General features: G+C 58.2%; 1 protein-coding gene across 1 annotated transcript in view; it reads right to left on the minus strand.

Annotated features, from left to right (window-relative positions):
- Positions 1 to 25,446, minus strand: part of CACNA1C (calcium voltage-gated channel subunit alpha1 C) — a 473,070-nt gene that overhangs the window by 120,968 nt on the left and 326,656 nt on the right. The window contains exons 8-9 of the mRNA XM_059935013.1: positions 19,442 to 19,545; positions 12,739 to 12,911 (exon numbers count right to left, since the gene is read on the minus strand). Coding sequence (XP_059790996.1) covers positions 12,739 to 12,911; positions 19,442 to 19,545 — 277 coding nt within the window. The remainder of the gene's footprint in view (positions 1 to 12,738; positions 12,912 to 19,441; positions 19,546 to 25,446) is intronic.

Consider the following 25,446-nt stretch of genomic DNA (forward strand, 5'->3'; position numbering starts at 1 on the left):
ACGGGGCTGCGTGGAGCATCCTCAGGCCCCTGGGACTCTGGGGAAACGGGAGGGGCTGGACACCCCCGAGGGAAACAGCTCTCTGCCACCACTGGGGCTGAGACAGGATCTTCCAGACCTGGGTGACGGTGGCCCTTCCGTGCAGGATTCCTCTGGAAACCCAACTGTTTTAGGCACAAAACTACTTTTAGGTTGGAGATGGCATTGTTCTAGATCACAAGGCCAGGTTTAGCGGAGGGTCACCCGTGCGGTGTCACATGCAAGGGACAGAGAATGGCCGTGTCCTCAATCCCCCTCCGGCCCAGCCCAGTGGTGTCTGCCAGTCACCCCTTCATTTTAGGGCCTTGAATTCTCCCGTCCCGGACGCAGGAGAGGAACGCCAGTCATTTCTACCTGCAGGATCGTAAGAACAGCTCGGTTTCCCACCACTCGCTGCTTGCCAGTGACTCCCCGCACACTTGACATGTATCATCTGACTCAAGCCTCAGAACAGCCCTGTGAGAGATTATATGTCCCCATTACATGTTCCCATTTCATAGATCAGGAAACTGAGGCTTAGAGAATGAAGCCACCTATTCAAAGTGAGCAGAGCATCTCATGAGATCCGGGATTCAGACCCCAGCTATATTGGATGAATCCATAAAGCCCTTTCCCAATCAGGAGAGAGGACGGGGCCTGTGGATGTGCTGGGATCACTGGGAGGGGGAGGAGGGCAGAGACTGCGGCGAGGGTCCTGGGAGAAGCCACACACTTTATAATCCTGCCCAGGGCGCAGCTGGGTAGGAGCCTGGGCTCTGGAGTCAGGGGGCCCGAGTTTGGAGCCTGGCTCTGCCACTGTGGAGCTCTGTGACCTGGGGCCTGTTATCTCCCTCCTCAGCGGCTCAGTTTCCCCACTGAGGCCTACATGTGTTGCAGGGCTAGAGAGGGCAGGCCAGCCCTTCCTTTTTACCGTGGAGACCGTGAAGGTCCAGAGAGGGTCAGTGACTTGCCCAGGGTCACACAGCTAGCTGGTGCTGGAGGTCGGGTCCCCTTTCCACCAGCTGAAAGCCTACCCTTGGTCATCCCAGCCGAGCACAGGGTCATCCCAGCCCCTGCCCCAAAGGTCCATGTGTCACACTTGTGCCCTGTCTGTGCTGCTCACAAGGGCCTACGGGGCTTAGGATCCTCTCTCACTTTCTCCTTCTTGGGCTCCGTCTTCTCCCATTTTCTGCTGCTCAGGATAAATTTGGCTCCAGTCAGATTTCCCAAGGAGGCCCTACAGGGTGAGCGAGCAGTGCCGTCCTGATGAGGGCAGCACTTCTTCAGGAGGCCTCGGCCTTGCCTCTCCCCCGGCAGGAGAGCAAATTGTTGCCTAGCTTCCAGGCTGCCTCTGGGAATGGCGTTTTCCCTTCAGCTCCTGATCCCGCGGTGCCTCCCAGGTCCCACATCCCTGGAGGAGCTCAGGGCAGCGGTCAGAACACCCCCCGACTTGCCCCTTCGGCAGGAGGTCCTTTACTGTAACTGATCTCCCGGCTCTGCCTGTCGGGCGCTGGCGGCTGTCAGGTGACTCTGCGCCCTGGGGAGGACGCAGGCCCCGGTTCTCCTGCCACTTTAGTGGTCCACGGCTCCTTCGAGACGGTCTCAGCGGCATGGCAGGACCCACTAGAACCCTGCTCTGGGCAAAGCCCTGGGGGCCATGCTGCCCTCCCCGTCAGGACCACGTCCACGGGGGCGGCCGAGGTGAAGTTCTGGGACGGGGAAGGGCTGCGCCCACGTTCTATGAAGACACCGGGAAGGTTTGGTATAGATGAGGTGGTGAGGGGACCTGGTCTCTGTCTCCAGGTATAGATGAGGTGGTGAGGGGACCTGGTCTCTGTCTCCAAACACAGGAAGTCTTTTCTGCCTGCTCAGCAGGTTGGTTCTACAAGGACCAAGGAAAGGGGTGGAGGGCGAAGAGTCTGCCTACGCGTTGGAAACGTCCCCATGGCGGCCTGGCTGCCTTCAGGGACCAGGAGATGCCCACTCGCCTCGTCCCCTCGCTGCCTCCTGGATCCGGCCCTGCTCGAGGCCCTCCTTCTCCTGTGCCGACTCGGGAAGGCCCGCGGCCGGGTGACCCACGAGGGCCAGAGGGGACCCTGCCCCACAGCACACAAGCGAGGACAGTGGACGGGCTCACACGGGACAATGTCTCCGCTCCTTCCACTGAGCCGCCCTGCCCTCCAAATCCGCCCTCTGAGGCCTGAACCCCATCAAAGGCGTCATCTAAGTCTTAACCTTAGAACTCTTCCAGAGTTTCTCAGGAGACCTGGGCTTGCTGGAGAGGCTGACTGCTCTTCTCTACAAGAGAGAGATGGTTTGAAACCCAGGGACCAGGGACCACCGTCTCCACAGCCGCAGGCCCGGAGGCGCTGGCAGGACATGGGATGTCCACGTCAGAAATGACTTCAGGGGGGCTTCCCTGGTGGCGCAGTGGTTGAGAATCTGCCTGCTAATGCAGGGGACACGGGTTCGGGCCCTGGTGTGGGAAGATCCCACATGCCACGGAGCAACTAGGCCCGTGAGCCACAACTACTGAGCCTGCGTGTCTGGAGCCTGTGCTCCGCAACAAGAGAGGCCGCGATAGTGAGAGGCCCGCGCACTGCAATGAAGAGTGGCCCCCGCTTGCCGCAACTAGAGAAAGTCCTCGCACAGAAACGAAGACCCAACACAGCCAAGAATAAATATAAAAATAAATAAATAAATAAATAAATAAATAAAAGCAAGTGCTTTAAAAAAAAAAAAAAGAAATGACTTCAATGGGGGCCAACCTGGGTCACCTGGGCCTTGCCGCCCCGACACCGCTCCCCTCAGGGTCCTGGCTCCTATGAGGCTCACGCTGTGGGCTCAGTGGCCCAGGAAACCCAGAGGGGAGGAAAGGACACAGAAGTTCTGGTTTTCAAACGGTGTCACGGGGCACCAGGGGGCGGGGGCAGAGTGGGATGCGGAACAGGCTTATCATGCGAGAAGGGGCGTGTGTGGTCCACGAGGTGAGCAGGGCCAGGGGGCTGGCGGGGGGACTTGGGCAGATTCAAGCGGCTCTATCACTTCTGCTGATCGCATTGCAGGAGAAATCCTTTACTGATGGTTCGCAAAAGAGGTGTGAAGATAGGGCATTTGCCTGATCTGGGGAAGCAGAAAGGAGATGAGGCCTATTTTTTATTCCCACGATACTGCGGGAGACCGAGCCCCCGGCAGATGGGAGGTCAGCAGGGTGAGGGCAGAGGGGCTGCAGGGCCGGCCGGGTGTGGGAAGAGACAGGAGACGGGCGGGGGCGGGGACAGGATGAGGATGTGAGCAGGGAGAGCCTCTGGGATGCCTTCCAGCGCTGAGATTCTACCGCTGGACGCCTTCAAGGCAGAGACGACGTTTATCAGGATGCTGGCTCTGGGAAAGAAGAGCAGAGACCAGCGCGGAGAGGTCACCTGCCGGGGGTGGGGAGAGGCCGTGCGAAGTCCTCACATGGTGGGCACCTTCCCCTTTGGCCGCCGGCTGCCCGGCCGAGAGGGAGAGAACCAGAGTCTGCAAAACGAGGACACTCTCTCCCTGGCCCAGCCCCCATGACGCCGGAGCACAGCACTCGAAGAAAGGCAGGGCCAGCGGGGGCTCAAGGATCTATAGAAAGCCGGGGTTATGTCAGCACCGCTTTCACATATTAGGGAACTAAGGCCCGGGGAAGGAAGGGTTTGTGCGAGGTCACGGAGCTCTGAGTAGGAGAGCTGAGCCCAGGAACCAGGTCCCCCGTCCCCCCACCCCCTTCCTGTCACCAGGTGTTTCGGGCGATAGGGGCTGCCTGGCAAAAGAGGAAGTGGGTGGTCTTCACAGCCAGACAGGCTTCGGTGTGGGACCAGGCTAAGCCTCCTACTGGCTGTCTCGTCTTGGGAAAATCATCTGAACCCCATCTTCCTCATCTAAAAAACCGAGACCATAATACCGATCTTGGAGGGTTAAGTGAGGATTAAAGGTAATACAGGTCAGAGGAGGTGCTTCATCAGTAATAATTCTCTGTGTGTGCAACGCCCAGACGCTGGATGGATTTACTGGGGATCAAAAAGCAAAACGCGGGCCCAAGAGAAGGACCTCAGGACCACTTGTTTTGCATCTAAAAGGTCACGTGCAGTCTGAGCGCTGATTGGTGATGTGCATGTGTTCTCGGCCGCTCCCCAAAGTGGGCTGCAGTTACCACGTTCCCTTTGGGGCATCACCTCCAAGGCTGTCATTCCTTCATGAATATTCATGATGTCCCTACTGTGTGTTAACAGTCACCTACCCTGACAGGGTCCCTGCCCTGGAAAGGCTTAACAGCTTGTGAGAAGGCAATTTGTAAAAACTGTGATTACTCATGAAAAAAAGATTTAAGCAGGACTGGACAAAAGAGAGCTGCACTAACCCCCCCTTTGGTGCCCCTTTAATTCTCCTTTTTAATCCTAAACTGAAGCCAGGACCCGCCAGAGACTGTGTTCTGTCCTCTCCACCTGTTCTCTGCCATGCCAGAGAGGCTGTGACCACACCTGGCCACCATGGTGGTCCACCGAGCCTTACGCTGGATGCTTCTGTTTGGTCAGGATGAAATCTCATGGGCCGTGGACTCTTTGGGGATGGCACTGCTACAGAGGTCTGTAGCTCATTTGGAAAGAATTTTTCTTCTCTGAACCAGCGACACTAGTAGCAGAGTGATATGTGGCCTCAGTTCCAGTTTGGTTTTAAATAGATTTGGGGCTAAACATATTTTTTAATATGCAACAATTGGGTTAGTCTAATGACAAATGTCATCCCCTACCACTGCCAGAGAAGCACGCCACTTCCATTAGGAGTAATGCTTCCTGGCCAGATTAAGGCATGGAAAATAACTTTTGGTCATCAACAATTCCCTTCAGTTTCACTGATCTGATTAAACTTAGCAACAGAAAGAGGAATTTACAAATTAGATGCTGTTCTCTATTTATTACCAAAATGGCTGCTTTCCACTCCATCCAGGAGCTACAGTTGAGATCTCATTAAGTCTCAGCTGGTGATAACATTTAGCCCATAAATCTCCATCTCTGCCAGTGAATGAAATGAGCGTTCTGCCGAAGACCACATAATGGATGAAATCAAACCCCTGTCCCTTGGAAGGGAGTTGACCTTTTCAAGCCTTAAATGTATTCAGCTTTCCGGTCCTAAAGCAGCAGCTGGGAAGTTATTCTGGGTCCTCTCTTAACCCTTTCCCGACTGCCATGCGTAGCTGGCTAGCTGACCTCCCTGAGAGAAAAATAAAATAAGGATACTTCTGGCAAGTCTCTGGATGTATTTGAAGAAGAACGGGGAGAAGAGGTGGGTACGTGAAGAAGAAAATCGAGGAATAGTCCGTTTTCTCCCATAAGTCAGAGAGGAGCGTTGACAGCCAAGAAACGGAAGATGAAAAATTAATTTGTGTGTCTGATTCATTATGTAGCCTCTGCGGGACCAGGTCTGGTCCTGTCTGGTTTTAGCCTGACATGGTCACAAGGCAGGTCCAGGTCATCTGTTGCCAATGGCAGAATTTCAAAGACTTCCAGGCCAGGACCCCACTTTTCTCCATTAATTTCCACCCTTTTCCTACCAGTATTCACTGACGGCCTATCTGCCAGGCTCCGGATAGTGGTGGGGATGCGAAGCTTCCCTCCCTTCCCAGGTGCACAACCCAACCCAGCCGGGGATAAGATGGATGAACAGGTACAACAGGTCACGTACATCAGTGCCGTGACACAGGTGTGGGATAGGAATTGTGGGAGCAAAAAGGAGGGGCGTGGGTGCGGGAGGGAAGAAGGGGAGGGGTGCCCGAGGAGGGCTGGGAGCAGGGCGGGTCCTAAGGCAGATGGCGGAGCTGGACTCTCCAGGCAGGAGCGCAGGGTGGACCAGGCGCTGGGAGGGTCTTCAGAAGGAGTAGCTCGCTTCCGGGGTTCAGGGGATCCTGCAGGAGACCCAGAGCAAAAGCTAATGTGGGTCAACTTCCAACTATAGACACAAAAGCCAGAGCTGGAAGGGGTCTCTGCAGCTGTCTGATCCGACCCCTCCTTTTACAAACAGGGAAACCGAGAGAGGCGAACTGCCCATCGGCTACTGGGCAGGGCCTGGAAGTCGGGTGGCCTGTCCTTCTCAGGCCCCTACTCTGTCTACAAAAACACAGCACGATTGTGCAGACCGGAAACCCTGGCCTCCAGGTAGGAGAGAAGGATGAGGGCCATTCACCTCCTACTGCTGTGCTCGCAACTCTTCTAATCAAGGGGTGACTTAACGAATTGATAGAATCCATCCATTAAGGGATTATGGAAATTATAATTCATGGAAATGATTTTATACCATCTAAGAGGCTCAAGAAGAAGCTCTAGGGGCTTCCCTGGTGGCGCAGTGGTTGAGAATCTGCCTGCCAATGCAGGGGACACGGGTTCGAGCCCTGGTCTGGGAAGATCCCACATGCCGCGGAGCAACTAGGCCCGTGAGCCACAACTACTGAGCCTGCGCGTCTGGAGCCTGTGCTCTGCAACAAGAGAGGCCGTGATAGTGAGAGGCCCGCGCGCCGCGATGAAGAGCGGCCCCCGCTTGCCGCAACTAGAGAAAGCCCTCGTACAGAAACGAAGACCCAACACAGCCAAAAATAAATAAATAAATAAATAAATTAAAAACAACAACAACAACAAGAAAAAACTTAACTATAGCAACATTAAAAAAAAAAAAAAAAAGCAGCAGCTCTACAAGTCTCACTGAAGCTTGGGGCCATCTTGGTGAAAACCTAGGATGCTCTGCCTGACGGTCAGTGACCAATCAGCTCAGCTTCCCAGTCACTGCACAGTCGTGGAAGGAGCCGCGGGCAAGGGGGCTGGGACCCCCTACCGCTGGCCGTACTTTTCGCACCAAGAAGATGCTCGCCTCCCCCCCCACCCCAGGTGCTAGCACCGATCTTTTCCTCTGTCTCTACTGCACATAGCAGACATCACACCAAGCTTCTTGTCCTAGCCGGACCCGCTGGCTGGAGCAAGTATTAGTAAACACAATGAGACTAATTCTGAACGCTCCTGTCAGGAAAGGGGTCCTCAATTTCTTCCTGCCCATGTGTGAGTGTACGTGCCTGGTGTGGGTGCATGTGCTATTTTTAGAGAATTTTGTTAGCATAGTGACTGGCCTGATACTGGATACCATTATCCTATCTCATGAGTCGCTGAAATGAGATATAAGGGTTGGGCCAGCTGATTTGAAGCTTCGAATTGGGAAGGTAAACAAAGGCTTTTTCCCTTAAAGCCAGCCTGTCAAGCATCTAATTAGGGCTTTTCACCTCATCAGCAAGTTGTTGAGAACAGATCTATTATCTCACCCCAGGAGCAGAGGGACAGACAAGTTCCAGGGCAGCTGTAATCATTCTTTAATAGCTTTTGGCCTGTATTTTTGTTTTCTCTTGACCTCTAGTCTCGGAGGGCTTGTGTGCCTGCATTGGGCACATTCTGAAGCCCTCTGAATAGGACTTAGGGTCTGTTAGTCAAAACCAGCATTGTGCTTGGCAAGTCATTTTTAGAACATGTATTTAGGAACCATCAAAAGCTCCTCTGTCTGGACGTTTAAAAATATCTTAATATCCTTACTTTTTTGTGAAAAAAAAAAAAAAGCCTAACACTGAAGAACCTTATTGAAATTCAAATGTATATTTTTGGAGAGGATAAAACTTTCGTCACAGCTCTGTCTAGTGAGTTTCCCCTGCAGACCTCTTTGCAGGGGTAAGTTTGGTCAGTCTGATGAACTCATATGAATTAAGTCTAAATTGCAAAAAGTGTATATTTTCATGAAGCTGAGTAAACGGCTTTCTTTCTTGTCCTAGCCTACTATCTGGACGTCACTGGGAACAGGACATTCTACTGACCCCCCGCCTTCCTTGATGACCTCTACAGGACACCGTCCACTCGGGGACCGCATTCTGAGAACAGGGTCTTAAGGGCAGACACAGTTTTCTTGCTCACCCTCTCCTTGGAGGAGGGGTGTGCTGACCGTCACCCCGGTGTGGATCCAGACCAGGGGCAGGAGGAGGGAAGTTTACGGTCTTTGCAGTGAAGTCCAAGTACAGGCTTAAAGTCGGGGGGTCTGGACACGAGCAAAACTGCTTGCTCTGTTCCGGGAGGGCCTGCCAGGTTCCGGCTGGGCTACCTCTGAGCACGTTGCGTGACCTGTCCTGAGACAGTGTTGAAACCTACGTGTCTGTTTAGAGGAAGTGCATCTGTAAGCACCGAGGGCAGGAGGAAAACCTGCCCTTGTCTGTCTTCAGAAATGAGCCAGGCTTGCAGGAAGCAGACCCGTGACAACCAGCGCCCACCCCCATGTCCCCGCACTCACAGGGGGCCACGCGTTTCCCCATGGAGGCTGGGACACAGACTCGGTCACCCCACGGCGGCTGGATTCTGTGGTTTCTGATTCTGACGGAGCCGCGCACTTGGCTACAGCAGGAATCCGGGGCCTCGCAAGGGGGTACAGAAAGATCATTGCGATGGACTGAACGTGTGTGTCCCACCAAATTCACGTGTTGAAACCCTAATCCCAGTGCGATGGTACTTGGAGGTGGGGCCTTTGGGAGGCGATTAGGGTATGAGGGTGGAGCCCTTCTGAGTGGGATTCGTGCCTTAGAAGAAGAGGCCAGAGCACTAGCAGTGGAGGAAGCGGGCCGTCTGTGAGCCGGGCAGAGGGCCTCCCGAGGACGTGGCCATGCTGGGCCCCGATCGCGGACGTCCGGCCTGCAGAGCCGTGGAAGCCGACGTCTGCTGTCTAAGCCCCCGTCTGCGGAGATGTGTCACAGCAGCCCCGTGAGGGCAGGAGCGACACCTAACGTGGCCCCCGCCGCCAGCTGTCCCTCTCCCCCCGCCTCTGCCCAGCCTCACTCCGTCACTCGCCTGCTGTGTGAGAGTCCATCCACCCGCTGCGGGACCACCCCCTGCGGGACCACCCTCCTCGGGGCAGCTCCCCGAGGGCAGTGCTCTGCTGCTCCCGACCCGGCCCCAGCCCTGCCCCTCGAACCGCGAGGCCCAAACACAAAGTGACCACCAGCCCAGGGTCACAGCAGGCACGATCGCTGCTTAAGACGATGGGGTCCGTCCTGTTCCACGGAAGCACAGAGCTCTCCTGGCAGCACTGCGGCTGCCACAGAGGCCCGGGCACGTCCGTCTGATGAAGTGACCCAGAAGGACGGAGCCCTCACAGCCCTGCGTTTGGGGCTGTTACTCTTATTTTTCCATCAGCCACTGAGTCATAAGGGCAGGGATCAGATGAGGGGGAGCCACTGGGATTCTACGCAGGGTGCCTTCCGGGTAAAGTCACGGATAGAGACAGCCTTCAGCCCCCAGGCGTGTCCATCTGCTTGCAAAGCTTTACAAGAAAATCACAGCAGCGCTTTATTGGGTGGCTACCTGGGCGGGCTGAGGGGGCGGATCCATTTGCCAGTGGGTTTGGTGGCCTCAGGGAGGTGACATGAGCCCCCATGGTGAGGCCGTTGCTGGTTGGAGACCCGCCCCCCCACCCCCCCCACCCCCCGTCGGGCCAGGATCCTGGGACCGTCAGAGGTTCCGCCGAGGTGACCCTGCGGCCACACGATCCCGCAGCGCTGAAGGTGGTTACATCACATTCCTCCAGAGGCACACGCCGGGGCAGGACAGGGGCTGGTCGCTGCCCTGGGGCACCCCTCCCTGCAGCCTCCTGGCCGACCAACACCCTCCTCTAACCAAGTTCAAGGAGTCCCGAACCGAAGGAAACTCCGACGGGTGGTGCCATCGATGTGCCCCCTTTCCAAGCACAGCTGCCCTCAGACCACTCCAGGCGGGCGGCTTCTGACCTCAGCGAACTTTCTTCTGCCTGAGCAAGATGTTGCCACGACTCCCTTTCACGCTCCAAACACGGTCCTTACAACCGTAAGCTCATCTCTCCCTGCTTTTAAAATCACGCTCAGGGCCCTTTAGGGTAATGCTTAAGATCAGATTTTCCACCCCCCGCCCCGCCCTCCTCCCCTCCGTCCACCCCGCTCTGCGCGTTAGACTGAGGGTGTTACAGGTGCTACGACGAAGGGGTTAGAGGGACCTCTCCCAGCCGCTTCTGGCCGGAGAGGCAGGGGGGGGGTCCCTGCACCACCAAGGGCGGGGCCGAGGAGGGGTCCGGGCAGCGCTGGACTCAGGCCCACATCCCCGAGGTCGGGGGCAGCGTACAGGCTGTGGGACAGGACACGTTACCTTCTCTGAGCCCAGCAAATACACTGTAATCGTTTAGCAATTTCAAAGGCAAAGACACTACTTTGATAGAAACGCATATCATTGATAGCAGCATTTCCTCCCTTGTATTTGTTTCAAAGGGCAAACTACAAAGTTGTGAAGATCAGAATATAGTTTCTGAGCCACGGGCCTACCTTTTCTGTGACTCTATTAGGTGGCCAGTCCCTTAACAAGCCCGTCTCGTCCACTCTGCTCCTGACCGGACTTCCTTGCAGCCCCGGCCTCTGGACACGCCTCCTGGCTCCATACCCAAGCGTCTCTCATTCAGTTCCTCACGTGCTTCTATTTTACCCTCTGTCTTGTTTTTTCAGATGCCCAGTCCCCGGCCCCCTCCCCCTAGAACCGGCCCACCACCATGTCCACGACGGAAGGCGGCAGGCTCCGTTCTGTCCTCTGAGGACAAGGCTGAGGACGAGAAGCGGACCCCAGGCTCCTCCAGCCACCAGGAACGAGAGCAGGGGAGGGACGCCAGGCTTCAGACTGACTTCATCCACATTAGGGCTCATGAGAACCCTGGCGGAGACTCTGTCCATTGGGGCAGGCAGTACACTGTGCTCTTCCCAAAGCTCGGGCAGAAAGAGGGGGTAGATGGGCCTCGTCCACCTGATCTGCTCCAGCAGCGAAGAATTCTCCATCAGGGCAGGACAGGGAAGCAGCACACCTGGCCTCAGAAAAGAGCAGGATAGCTGTGTCTCTGTGGACGTCCACCGAGTGCTGCGCGGGCAGTGGACACACAAGTTTCTACGAACATGTGAGAAACACGCTCCCACCCTCCGTCGTGAGCTGGGCTCCACCGTGACCAGGGTGCAGACCGGAGCCCAGAGCCGGCTCCTGTGCTTCGCAGCAGGTGTCGACGAGGCTCCCAGGCCAGCTCACTATTCACACACCGCTGGGTGCCACGGACCGTCCCCCATCCACGATCCGTCAGCAGCGGAATGGACGCTGCCGGCGTCTTTCCAGGAAGACTTTCAGCAGCATCGCCGCTCGCTGTTCTAACCCATCTAAGGCCTTGTCGTCCAACCTGCAAAAACTCCTCAGCAGAGCGTGAAGGCCTCCTTGTTACCAGTCCCTGGCTGTGTGTGTGTTTCAATTTTGTGTCCATTCCTTGAGCAGAGTTATCAGAAAGCAAGTCGTGGAAGGCTGTATTCAATCCATCTCCGAGATGATGGAGGCGGGCCTGCTCTCTGCTCACATCCAAGTCGTCTTCCTTCTCTCTCCACCTGCTCCCCCTCCTAGATTCCCACTTAGAGCTCAGGTACCAACGAGCAGGAACGCACAGAACCCGGCCGGGGAGCACGCACACAACCGGCAGAACCTACGCCCACGCACAAGGCCACTGTATCCGCACATGCGTCGGGATACACGTGCGCACACGCGTCCTGCGCCCTCCTGGCCTCTGTCAGGACACAGCGATGGACACCCTGCTTCCCCGTCAGCCCCCGGAGCCTCAGCGGGTCTCTCTCCTCCCTCTGGGCCTGGGAGCCTTTCTAGCTTCCCGCCCTTATCTGCCTGACCCCGCTCAGCAAGCATCTCGGCTATTTAACCTGATTGGTCCCTTGGTCAGAAACGTCCCGATTCGAATGTGCGCAACCCAAGGAAGGGGGCCCGCAGGAGGAGGAGAGAGTGGTGGGGGTCACAGAGACGGGGGGTAGAGGCGGTGCAGGACACTTAGAGTCACATTCACCCCACGCCCCAGGCACCGGGGGCTGGTGAGCGCTCAGAGCCCCACCCCAGAGCTGCCAGATCCGAGGAGGAGCCCAAGACCTTGTGTTTCCAGCAAGTTCCCAGGTGATGCTGGTGCATCACCTGGTGCCCAGTTCCCTGGGCTGGTCCAGGGCCCACATGACAGAACTGCCGGGTGTATCCGATGAGCCTGAACTTCCACGATTCATCATCTTTCTGACACTTGAGAGTCAATATCATCCATCACTCTCATGACTGTCTCAGTAACAATCTGCCCCGTGAAACCCCAGGGGAGGGATTGGGCTCAGTTTCTAAAACCTAAAGCTATTCTGCCAGTTTCCTCCGGGTTTCCCCAACCTTCCCATTTAGCACCTTCCCAGATCTTTGAGTCTAACCTCCTCGAGAGAAACCTATGGCTCTTTTCCCTGAGAAAGCGCAGTGGTCCTTGGAAGGGGGAAGGGAGAGCCTGCTTTCCAGGTGGTGGTGGGGGAGATGGTCCCCTGTGAATAAGCCTGGAGCAGGACTCCCGCCCCCGACCCAGGGAGCCGGAGCTGGGAGAAGGATGTTGGATTTAAAACAAAGAGCCCGGCTGAGCCAAGTTTCCACCGTCCCAGGACCAGAGGCTCTAGGAGGACTAGGAGGCTTTGCTCCACATGTGGGACTGATTTCTGAGAGCAGAGGAGGACGGCCACCCATGAGACCGTCAGCACGGGGCGGGAAAGCCCCTGCGCCTCGCCGCACCCCCCGCCTCGCCCAGACCCCGGCCCCGGACGGGGAGGCCGCTCACTGTTGCGGGGTTTCTCCTCGTCCAAGCCCTCGTCCTCGTTCTCAGGGTCGATGTCCTCCGCCTGCGTGATCCAGTCCAGGTAGCCCTTCAGGTCCTCCTCCAGCTGCTGCTTCTCCCGCAGCTTCTGGAAGTCGCCCCGGGCCTTGGCCTTCTCCCTCTCTTTGGAAAACTCTCTGGCGAGAGAGCGGAGGGGCAAGAAGAACAAAGCGTTAGTTGCTTCGCGTGGGAAGCCGCTGGCCGCACCCGCGCTGCACAGACCGCTCCCCCTGTCCCAGGTCTGATCTGCTCTCACGAGAGAGGATGGAGTCACTGGGGCGGGGCGCTGCCTGACTCGGGACACGAGCGTGGCGTGGACTGAATCCACTTCCCTTCCGCCTGGGCCATGATGGCAAGCTCTGCCTCTTCATGACAAACGTTCTCCAATGACCTGGAAAGGCCTTCCGAGCAGTAACCCGGCGGGAGCCCCGCCATAGCCCCGGGAGATGAGGAGTTGGGGTCGAGCTGAAGCCCACTCCCCGCACTGGCTCTGCCAACCCTGATGCCTCCTCGGTGGCTCAAAATCGGCCACGGTGGGGATACATACACCACGGAAATCGTCAAATGTTACCAACCAGGGCTTTTCCCCGCAGAGAGCCAGTTGTTAATGTCTACCAGGACACCACTGATGTCAGATCCAGGAGACCTCACCTCCTCACCCCCCCATTCTCATTTCTAGGGTTCGTTCTGCCCCGTTCAGCAAGCCTGGAGGGGTTTCTAATCTAGAGAATGTTCTTTCCCACATGGAGGGAGACAGAAGAGGATTCCAGACACAGGAAAATGTCCTGGGGGGTGCCCTTCGGGTTAAAAAAGAAATCTAATCAAAATGGAAAAATACATAAAATCAAGATGATATAAAACTTAAATGAGGCATTCAATCTAAAGCAATGATGAGTAGAAACTAAAATTAAGCTGGGATTTGCTGGAAGAAGAGCTTATTGAAAAATTTTGGAGAGTGTCTGTTTCTTTCCTATTTTCTATGATTCTGTCCTTATTTTCTCTCTGACCTTGAATTCACTTTCTGAGCCAGGAGGGACCTGGCAGCCAAGAGGGGAGTCAGGGAGGCTGCTTCTCACTCTCAAAGCAAGTCTGTGCCTTTTCTTCCGAAATAGATAGGAGCAGCCTGCCTCTGACCTCCTGTCTCTGGGAAATGGGGCTCCTGGGGTGTGTGTGTGTGTGTGTGTGTGTGTGTGTGTGTGTGTGTGTTGGGGGGATGCACTGGGCCTCTTGGTTTCTTCCTAGAGACGTGACTCCTCCTTCCCTCAGCAGTTGAGGCCTAGTTCAGGGTGGGAGGCCGCAGAGTCCACCTGAAAGGGATTCCTTGCACGAGCCAGACACTCCATGGGAGGGCCCCGTGGAAGGAAGGACACACCGACAAGCCACGGGGCAGGAAGGCTCAGCCCTGGAGCCCCTGCGCCCGCCGTCCAGGACCTGCATTCACTGCAGCTGTGGCAGGAGCACAGACCTCGGCCGCGACCCTTTATGGTGAGGGTCGGGCCGGGAGGGGTCTGGGGGACGTTCTCACCGGGAGCCGTGGGCTCCCGAGCTCCGAGTTCTCTTTGCTGCTTTGACGACGCTCTGGTTGGGATGGAATGTTCTTCTTCACTTTGATTGACTCCAGTTCGAATCGGGCTGACCTTGCTCTTTCTTGGGCTTCCTGGCAGCTGGCGGCACCGGCCCTTCCTTCCCAGGGAAACGGGGCTGCACTGACAGCTGACAGTGTGGACGGAGGCCTTGCCTCCATGGCGGAGGGGCCCGGAGGGAGTCCCCAGCTCTCCGCACCCGCCACTCCTCCCGGGGCTGCGGTTCGCCACCCGGAGAGTCCCTTCACAGAGCGGGGCACACCTGCAGCCCCCAGACTGCAGCTCCAGGCGCCCCCCCAACCGCCCTTCCGCCTCCACACACTTGAGAGCTCCACGCCTGGTGCAGCGGGTTCGGGTGGAAGGGTGACTGAGTCGCTAAGGGTCCGTGCTTCTCCTGGAGCTGGGATCAGACCAGAGCCGGGAAAGCTGACCCAGCCGTGCGTCACAGCACCTGCTCCGCGGAACGAAGTCTCGCCACCCGTCACCCACGGCCTCTGGGAACCCAGACAGACATCCGGGAGAAGAGGAAATGCGGTTTCCTGGGGTGCGAGGGGCTTCGAGGGGCAGCAGAGCCAGGGACCCGCGGAGCGTGGGGCACAGCCTGGCCCGGGCCGGGAGGGGGTGAGGGGCTCCCTCTCCGGGTTCCACGCAGCAGGGACGTGCAGGGTGGCAGCGCCCCGCTCTCTTCGTCTCCTCGCTGGGCGTCCCACGCGGCCTGGGCCCAGGGGCTGGAGCCGGCTGCCCGGTCAGTCGCGGCGGGTCTGCGCGAAGGCGGGAGCACGTCCTGTGCGCGCAACGGCCGACAGGACAAACGCGCATGTGCGGAGAGCCCCGGCCCGGTGCGCACTTGCACCGCTCGCAGAGGGCGGCCGTGTGAGGGGTCCGTCGGCCGGGCTCCAGGCCCCGCGGTGACCGGTGTGGCTGGTCCTCGTCACCCACGGACTCGGCGTCTGCAGACCCGCCTCCCCGCGAGGCCTTCTTCGTCACGCCACCCACACCGCGAGCCCTCGCGGTCACTGCGCACGCGCAGAAAGGCGGGACCTGGGGTCACGTTCCCGGATGAGGTTGGACGAGCGGCCGCCCGCCTCCTTGGTGGTGCAGCTCATTCTGTGAATAAGAGCCTTTTTACAGCCCATTTCCGCATTTTGTGCTTTCCGTTGGTGATTTTTCTGATTAAAACGGCCCCCGAGCATGGAGCCGCCGTGCAGTCTGTGACCCCCAAGGGCACGAGGGCTGCGAGGTGCCTCACGGGGCAGGTCCGTGTGTCCGACAAGCGGAATCCAGGCCTGAGTTACGGGCTGTGGGTTGAGAGCTCGGTGCGAACGGATCAACACCGTGCCTTGAACCAGGCGACTTCACACAGACGCGCACACACGACAGCTCGTGTACTGACGGCAGTGTCGTGTCCAGAGCCTCACAGGAACCTAACCCCACATCCCCTGAGGGCAGAGGCCGCTGTTCACGAATCCAGGGCTGGTGGGCACTTCGTGGAACAAGCCTTCCAGGAATCATGCGCGTCTCCCCTGCTCCAGCCACGAGGCAGTGTGTCCGGGCACTTCTGCTTCCTCGGGACCTGGATGTAGCGTCTTAACTGTGGCCCGTGGTCAGGGATGCTTTCAGGTTGTAAAATGCCCACCCTCAGGCCCTCTGCCCCATCTCCCCGGGGGAATGAGAGCCGGGCACCCACCCTCTGAGAGGTCCCGGGCCCCTTGTCACCTGAAGACACACGTCTTCTCTGTCTGCAACCACTTAAAACCAAAAAGTAACCAGAGTCCAGGGTCCAGGGACTTTCACCCGATGGCACCTTCTAGTGCAGCTTCCAGGATCTTGTGGCTGCGGTCACTGTAATTCTCATGGCTAGAGGCTGAGCTCTCTGGAGGGGAAGGTCACATAACCTGGTTCTTATCTGACTAATATCAGTCCTACGACACGTGAGGATCAAGAGACGATGACCGTGGAAGCGTTTGGAAAAAATCCACGAGATGCACATTTACACGGACGCCTCCAGGCTCAGCAGGAGTGGGTTTCCAGACAGAGGACGGCCGTCCCTCTGATGACCCAAATCTCTGAATTCCGCCTTTAAAATGGAGGCTTTGCAGGGTGTCGCTCTCCCTGCCTTCCTGAGCAGACGACCCCAAGCGCACCTGAGCCCTTCCTCGGTGACAGCAGGGTGGAGTTCATGAGGACAGTTACCGTGCTGGGCTCTGAGACGATGATAATACCCTAAACTGGTGGACGCAGGGTGTCGGCCCCCAGCTCCAAATGCTCCAAGACCGCAGTGCTGCTGGGGGAGCTCTGTTCTCCCTCGAGGGCTGTTATGTGTGCAGGGCCGCTGGCCCCCACCTCGGGACCTGTCCGCAGCCTGCGGGGCTGGGGGTCCCCAGCTTCCTCTGGGACCCCTGGGCCGGTCCCCGCGTCCTTACTGCGGTTCCCACCCGTCTCCTCCCAGGTCTTGGCTGTCATCTGAGGACACGGGATTAACCAGGCCGATGGGCTTGGGGATGGTGGGGCTTGGGGGACGGGGACAGAGGCTGTGGGTCCACATGGCGTGGGTTTAATCTCGGATCCTCCAGGCCCCACCGGTGAGAACTGGGGGAGTTCCCGCACGTAACCTTCACTCTTCTCCTCTGTGGAGGTGACACCCGCTTGGCCCCAGCTCGCGGGGGCGTCGTGGGCAGCAAAGGAGCGCATCCACCGAAGGCGCCGAGCCCGGGGCCTGCCGTCGAGCTCCTGACCGCCGACACCACCCCTGGGACGGGCCTTCCGTGAGCGCTGAGAGGTTTCCGAATGCTTCTGGAAGGCTGGCCGCCGGGTGAATAGGCGTTTGGCTGTGCTCCAGGGTAACTACCACGCTGCTGTCCTGACTTGTCGAGACAGGGCGAGCACCACGCGTGCTCAACCGACGGCAGCCTGTTTCTGGGCCTTCTCACTGCGTGGCCAGCCCTCTGGACAGGCCGGGAAGGGGAGCTGCTCACGCCGGGCAGAGGGTGCCTGGGGCCGGGGGAGCCTTGGGGGATGTTTCCCAGCAACGTGGGGAGGAACGGGACAGGAGCGGGTGTGAGGAGGGGCCCGGGGACACGGAGCAAGGGCTGGGCACACAGGCCCAGACGAGACCGGGTTTCTGGAATCCCGCAGGCTCCACACACCCGCTCTCACCTGAACCAAGACTGGGCCTTCAAGACCACTCTGCCCGCCCCCGGCACTGCCGCCATCGGGCCCCACTTTGACCCCCTGGGAGGAGCCGAGGATGGGGGGGGGCCGCTGGGGGAGCCGAGGAGGACCAGGCAGACCCTCTGCTCGAGGGGGGCTTCGTGGTCGAGGCCTCAGCCTCCACCTCAGACTCCTGGGGGGACTTCACTGCTCAGACTGGCTCCTCGTCTCTGCGGCAAGAACGTGGAAGCACCTTTTTCAAGGTTCCGAGCCCTGGCGTGTTACAGGGTCCAGCTTATTCAGCGTTCGTCTACGGGGCAGCGGCAGGAAGGTGGGAGCTGGGCTGTGCCTCGTGCCGACACTGACCAGCGAGGGGACCCCCTACGAGCCACGCGGCATCTCAGGCTCCCTCCCCTCGTGTCTGGAAGCAGGTCTAACCTGCGACGCCCCTGTTCAGTAATCTCAGCTCTGACACCTTCGAGTAGCCAGCGACCCCAGCGAGGACAGCATGGCTGTGTGCTGAGGACTCGATGTCAAGTACCTCGCTCGACCATCCCAGCGACCGAGGAGTTGGGATGATGAGCTCCGTGTTGTCAGATGGGTGAGTAACGTTTAAAAACCTTCTGCCTTGGGCATCCAAGTTTCTGCCTTGAGTGGGTTGACTTTTCAACGCTCTTCCTGACGACTCCTTATAGACAGGGCATTTTCTTGTGTTGGACACAAAAATGGAAACCCTTCCCCCCTCCAGGCAGCTGACCGGGGCGTCTGCCGGCCTGCGTGTCACTGTCGCCCTGACGGAAGGTGCCAGCCCCTGTGCAGCTGCTCGCGGCAAAGGCCCGGTGTGCTGGAGCCCCTGCCGGCACCCCCGCGGGGAGGGCTGAGGATGGAGGTGGACTCTGCCCTCCCCCACTTCCAGGAGTGACCCCGACGCTCCTGCGAGGCCTTGGGCTGCGGCACGAGGGGGTGGGAAGTCTTCCTCCCTCGCCCGACTCTCCCCGACATCACGTCCCCAGAGACGGAGGAAAGGCTACGAAGCAGCTGCCCCTCCCCACGTGGCGAAGGCAGAAAGTGTCCCTGGGGGCCTTCGGGCGATGGCCTTGCGTGGCTGGCGAGGGCTCGGGAAGAAGAGAGTGGGCCCGGGAGGCGACCAGTGGGACCGAGGTGCAGAGGTGGCCGCCCAGGGCTCCTCGGGCCCCAGCCACGGGCTGCCTCGGCCACGTTTTAACTTCATCTGAGCAAAGGCTGGAATCAGGCGGGCCTTGCACTTGGAGCCAAGAGACAAAGTTAAAGGAAAGTGGATTCTATCTCCTCTGTGCTCCAGTAATCGATGGCTTCAAACAGCTGAGCGCCCTTCCTTCCAGAGAAGGAATACAGAGATGGACGGCCCAGTCTGTGGTGAGAGCCAGAGAGAATGAGCATTTCAGTCTGTTTTGTTTACTTGCATCTTAGCTCAGACTCCTGGTACACTGGCCCAGTCAACACTGGGAAAAGGGGACCTGGGTCTTCACTGCCAGCCTGCCCCGGACTGTGGCTGGAGAGGTAGGGCAGGTACCCGTCTGCGAGTCTGCTACGCAGGGCCAGGAGCCCACGGCTCACGAATCTTCCTCCAATTCCTCTGCCCAGCCCTTCCCACCCAAGGGGCTCAGCTGCTCGCGGCTCCTGGAGAAGCCTGCTGCCCTCCTGGACAGCCTGGGGTGGACGGGTGGCAGGAGACAGGTGGGCCTGGGTACCTCTCACTGCAGCCCAAACCAGTGGGCTCGGCCTCGTGCCTCTGACCTCTGCCCAGCCAGGCCAAGGACATTCACTTCAAGGCTCCTGGGGTGGCCCCGTGTCCCAGGTTCATCAGAGTCAGAAAAAGAATAAAGCCAGGAAAAGCAGAAAGAGTAAGTGAAATAAATGGAAAAATCAAGACCTTTTTCCTTGGTCCTGCTTACCCGCTAAGGACACCGAGAACCAAGTTAAGTACAAAAAATGACCCTATGATGATTAGTGTAACAAAATAGATCCAGGGCCAGTCCCTTCCCACGGCATCATTGACCTGGAAGAACGGAATCACAGTTAGTACAGCTCCGAGAGCAGCCGAGCACGGCCCTGCCCACCCCGGGCCCGATGCCGACCTGGCAGCACCGGGACCGGGGCCTCTAGGTCATCAGAGGCCAAATGGCCTGCCCAGCCGACGGCCAGCACACCTGGCTGAAGGGAGACGTTTTCTCTTTCTCCTGGGCCTGGTGACGGATACAGCGGAACCTGGGGCCTTGCTCAGCTGCGTCGTAAAGAGGACACAGAAACGGTCAGCTTACCCGCTCAACACACCAAGAACCAGATTTAGAACGAAAAAGGATCCAAAGATGACCAGACTGACAAAATACACCCAGGGTAACTCGTAGCCCATAGCGTCCTGCATCTGGAAAGATGAAGGATAGTTAGGAAAGAGAGAAGCAGAAGTGAGTCAAAGCAAGTAGGCAGGGAGGCAGGGAGGATGTGAGCAGAGGCTGGCGTGGGAGACCACTGTCACCGGGCACCATCTTGACCCAAACACCCCGTGACCTTGACCTGAGCAAGAAGGGCCTCGGCAGGCTCTGCCTCAGGGGAAATCTCGCCTGGCTCTCTCTGTCCCTTTACTTTCTGGAACAGAATTTTCCTCCGATGTTATCTACTCAGTTGTCTGAGAAGCTGGGTCACCTCTAAAGTGGTTCTTCCTACGAGATGGTTTTCGCTCAGTTGGGTTTATGTGGCCACTGCGCTCACCACCCTGGCCTCAGCTCTCAGGGACTAGCTGGGGGTTGGAACCTTTGGGCACACGTGGGGAGGTGCCTGCCTCAGGGGGTGACCCCCGCGCCTGGAGTTTAGGGTGGACCACGCTGCCTTATCGGCACCACAGGTCTCGGGCCGGGGAAGACGGTTGTTCAGGTTGGACTCAGGGAACAGCTCCTGCGCCTGCAACTCACGGGACCGTGGATCCCCATGGGAGGTCGACGCCCCCGAGTTTCCAAATTCCTAAGTGCACAGGCTCCCCGAATGACCTACACCCGTGGTTCTCAAGGTGTTGTCCCCGGACCAGCAGCATTGGCCTCACCGGGGCACCTGGGAATGAGTTTGGAACTGCACACCCAGGGCCCTCCGTCCACACTGGGGGCGCCCGGCGACCACATTCTCACCAGCCCTGTGGTGAGTCTCATGCGAGCCAAGGTTTGAGAACCACTGGTCCACGGCCCCCAGCCTCCGAGGCAACGGCACGACTGAGGCTGTGATTCCCTGCACCCAGGTCCACGGGGCGGCTCGTGTGCTCTGAGAAGCACTGGCCGGGTTTCGGTGCTGCCCCCGCGCGTCCTTTCCAAATCTGCTCTCGTCTACCCGGGGTTACGATGTCTCATTGGAGGCAGCTCCCCAACGTGACCACAGGGCAGAGAGCACAGCTCTGTCCCGCCCTCGGGGTCGCCGGTTTGAGCCACGTAAGGAAAAGGTTCCCAACACGCGACTTTCCCAGGTCACAATTCAATCCAGTGTAACGCGAGTCTGTGGACATCCTCGCTGCCAAGCGGCCGCTCTGTTTTCCACGCAGCACACTTTCCAAGTGTATAATCGACTCACTACTGTGCATCGTTTGTCCTCCGTGCTGGGGTGCAAGTGGCATGAGGACGGGCGTTGGGTACAGCCTGTGCCCCCAAGTGCCCAGAAGAGGGCCTCATATAAGGCGGGTGCTCAGTGAGGCCAGCCGGGTGGACGGACGGGCCCCCTCTGTGCCGGCCCCGCTACCCACGGGAGGCCCTTGCTGTAGGGGGACAGGTCAGTGGACGTCGGGTGGCGAACGCGGCTGCAGGGGTGCGTGTGCACAGCCACGGGCCTCCAGGAGAGGCTGCAGAGGCCGGTGAGGCTGGATCAGGCGGCCCGGGGGTGCCACTCGGGGAAGGAGGGCAGGGGCAGTAAGGCCGCCTGGAGGCCACGTGGTCCTGCCCCAGGAAGGGGTTCCAGGAACTGGCAAGTGTTGGGACGGTGCCGGCAGCGTGAAGCACCCAGCACGACGGTGAGAGGAGGGCAGGGCACCGAGATCCGCGGAGTCAGAGGCTGCCCCATCGCGGGAGCTGGGAGCCTCCTCCCTGATCCAAGGCTGCCGAGGAACCCACACAGGGCCATCCAGAGACGGGCTCGCTCCCAGTGCCAAGGGCCACCCTTGCGAAACTGCCCCCAGAGCCGGGCAGACGGGGATGGGGAGGGAGGGCTGGCGCCTCAGCAGCCTCCTTGGGGGAGATCACCCCTGCCTGGTTCCTCGTGCCCTACATTTTGTGAGCATTTACGCTCATGGAAAATGCAGTCCTCCAGGCCACACACCTCTGACGACTCAAGGAACCCATGAGACTTGGAGGCTTCCTGGGCCCCTATTTAGTTTGAGTGTCCTTTCCTCTGGGCCACAGGCAAGGGGTGAGGCGTCCAGCAGCACTAGGGCCTCAAATGGATGGAGCTACAGACCTCCTGACTCCCAGATACCCACCCCACAGCCAGCCTCATGGTAACCTCGTGATCCCTAGATACCCCATAGCCAGCCTCATGGTAACCTTGTGACCCCTAGATAACTTTCTGACCCCTAGATACCCCATAGCTAGCCTCATGGTAACCTTGTGACCCCTAGGTAACTTCCTGACCCCTAGATACCTCATAGCCAGCCTCATGGTAACCTCGTGATCCCTAGATACCCCATAGCCAGCCTCATGGTAATCTCGTGATCCCTACATACCCCATAGCCAGCCTCATGGTAACCTCGTGACCCCTAGATACCCCATAGCCAGCCTCATGGTAACCTCGTGACCCTTAGATACCCCGTAGCCAGCCTCATGGTAACCTCGTGACCCCTAGATACCCCATAGCCAGCCTCATGGTAACCTCGTGACCCCTAGATACCCCATAGACAGCCTCATGGTAACCTCGTGACCCCTAGATACCCCATAGCCAGCCTCATGGTAACCTGGTGACCCCTAGAAACCCCATAGCCAGCCTCATGGTAACCTCGCGACCCCTAGATACCCCATAGACAGCCTCATGGTAACCTCGTGACCCCTAGATACCCCATAGCCAGCCTCATGGTAACCTCGTGACCCCTAGATACCCCATAGCCAGCCTCATGGTAACCTCGTGACCCCTAGATACCCCATAGCCAGCCTCATGGTAACCTTGTGATCCCTAGATACCCCATAGCCAGCCTCATGGTAACCTTGTGACCCCTAGATAACTTCCTGAGCCCTAGATACCTCATAGCCAGCCTCATGGTAACCTCGCAATCTCTAGATACCCCACAGCCAGCCTCGTGGTCACCTCTTGACCCCTAGATAACCTCAGGACCTGCGGACACCCCATGAAGAGCCAGGGTCACGTCCAGGGGACGCATGGCCTCCACCTGTCCTTGTCCAACTCTTTGGTCTCCTCCGAGACTGTGGGCTGGTCTCTCCGAGGGTCAACGTGGGGGGCTGCAGGTGCAGGGTGGTGGGTGGAGGACAGATGAGAGGTGAATGAGCTCCTGGGGGTCCTAGGCCCCCTGCCCTGCGGCCCGTGAGCAGCCAGAGGGGCCTCTGGGCCTGGCGGCCCCGGCCTTGAACCTCCCTCCACGACCCTGTCTGCTCTGGGCCCCCTGCTCCAGGCAGCCTGGGCACCAGCGCGTGTGCGGGCAGCTCTGAAGTAGGGCAGCGCCAGAGAGGGGAGACGGATGGCTTCAATCAGCCCGAACGGAGCTATGAAGAAGAGAAGCATCAATAAAGCCATATTTTAAAAAAATGACCCAGATTGCTGACACCATTATTTAGAGGTGAAAAAGGACAGGTCTTCTCAGAGCACTGAAGCCAGACGTTTCTCAGGCCCCTACAGGGAAGGGGCGCGGAGAGGCACCCCGGGGCCTGCCACCTGCAGCCCCTCGGCCCCCGGGCCGGGACCTCACAGGGTGACCCAGCCTTCGCTGGAACACACGCCTTACTCTCCCCCCACATCTAATTCCTAGAGGGAACCACAGCCTCGAACCTCCAAATCCAACACACGTTTCCCCGGGAAGAAAATTCAGGAGGAACGATGGCTCCGGCCCCATTGCCTCGGGGTCTCCCTCCATCCCAGCCGGTTTCCGGGAGCTTTCATGTCTGGCGCTTCCCCCTGTAAGGTCTGGGCACTGCGGGTCCCCAAAGGCTGAGCAGTTTGGGGGGCGCGGGAGGCTGTCACCTGCCGTCAAAGGCAGGAGGTGCGGCCCATAGAAGTCACAGCGCATTACGGGGACTGCGGTCAGGGGGCAGGGTCTGCTCCGTCCGGAAAGCCAGTGCCCTGGGCGATGGCCGAATGAACCCCCGACCTTTGTCACCTTGCCTGCGGGACACGGGGTCCACCCACAGGTCATGGGGGAGCAGCAGGTTGGCAAACAGTCTCGCCCGACACCTCCTGCCCCTGCTCGCGGCAGCAGGAAGGACCGGATCTTGTGGGAGACGCCAGCAGGCCCACCACCAAGGAGGCCAACAAACCAGCCCCTCCCGGACTCGGCCGGGACCCCGCAAGGAGTGGAGGCCCCGTGGACGCCTGTGCCCTGACGCCATTGTCCCAGGTGGGCCTCTGGCGCTTGGTGAGACCACTGGGTGGCCGGGCTGATTCTTGGGTCTGTTAGGAGCCCGAAGCACAGTTCTCTCCAGGCTCCAAACTGGTATAAAGCTGGCTTTTCCTTCTCTCCTGCTCCCCACCCAGCTCAAGTCCAGCGACACCCCATCTCCTCTGACAAGCTCTCCCTGCTCTCGCCAAGCCCTGCGTGGGACCCATGTTTCTCTGTGTCCCCATCTCTCCAATTAAACCCAAACTCCTTGAGCGCGGGCCTGGGGACCTTGTAAATGCTCACTAAATGTTCAGTCGAATTACTGAGGAATAAGGACTTGCCTAATGCCAGTGAAATGAATAAAACAAAACCTAATAAGTAAATAAATAATAGCTTTGAGAGATGTGAATTCCCCTTCTTCATATGTTTATAAACCACGGGTCTATTGTTTAGGTTAACAGATCCTCTGTATAAAGCGCTGTGGGCGCTAAGTGGTAACGCTCTAACTCGGGCAGATTCAGGGTTCAGGACCAGAAGGTCCTGAGGAGACCTAACACCTTCTCTACCTGATCCCCATTAAGGAGCCGAGGATGCTGTCTTTGGGTTATTGGAGGATTTTTCCTCAGCTTTTCACTTCGAATGACTATTAGGTCATCAGTAGAACTCAGCCCCACCAGCTCTGCTTGCTGGATGCCTTTAGAGGCTCATTTCCCATATTTGTAGTGAAAAGAGGTGCAGATGGAATGGGAGAAAATAGGGTAAAACACCTGAATTTCTGCTTGGATGCAAAAGACCTTCGTCATAAACCAGGGATATTTCGGCAGCACCGAGACCAGAGATCAGTGGCCATGGTGTGTATGTGTGAGTGTGTGTGAGTGTGTGTGCATGCGTGTGTTTACAAGGAATGTCCTCCCACACGGGTGAGTGTGGAGCTGACGACTGACTTGTGCGAAGTTTAAACCTTAGACTTTCATTCCCAAGGTCTCCTGCTGAACCAAAACTAAGGCAGGTACGACAGAACACGCATCTTTCCTTTATATGATTTCTCATGAAGTATTCTTTCTAATCTTAGTTTTAAGCTGAATTTCTAATTTTTAAAAATGAGCAGAAGAGCTGGTCGTGGAGACACCAACTGGGGAAAACGGGAGGTGTGAGAAAGAGGGGGGCCCGGGTGCCAGTGGAGGAGGTGACCCCAGGACGCAGGCCAGAGGGCTGTCCTGTGCCACAGAGAATGCAGCATCCCGGGGCCCCAGGTCAGAGGGCATCGTGGGCAGAGGTCAACAGAATCCTCCTGATGGACACTTGTTGAGGCACCGAGATTCCTAAAGCCCTGGGTGCCTGAAGCCCCCGCTAGGAGCCCCCTCGCCGGCCGCCCTCCCCGCGGGTCGG

Source organism: Balaenoptera ricei, chromosome 10, assembly GCF_028023285.1.
Source record: "Balaenoptera ricei isolate mBalRic1 chromosome 10, mBalRic1.hap2, whole genome shotgun sequence".
Lineage (NCBI taxonomy): Eukaryota > Metazoa > Chordata > Mammalia > Artiodactyla > Balaenopteridae > Balaenoptera > Balaenoptera ricei.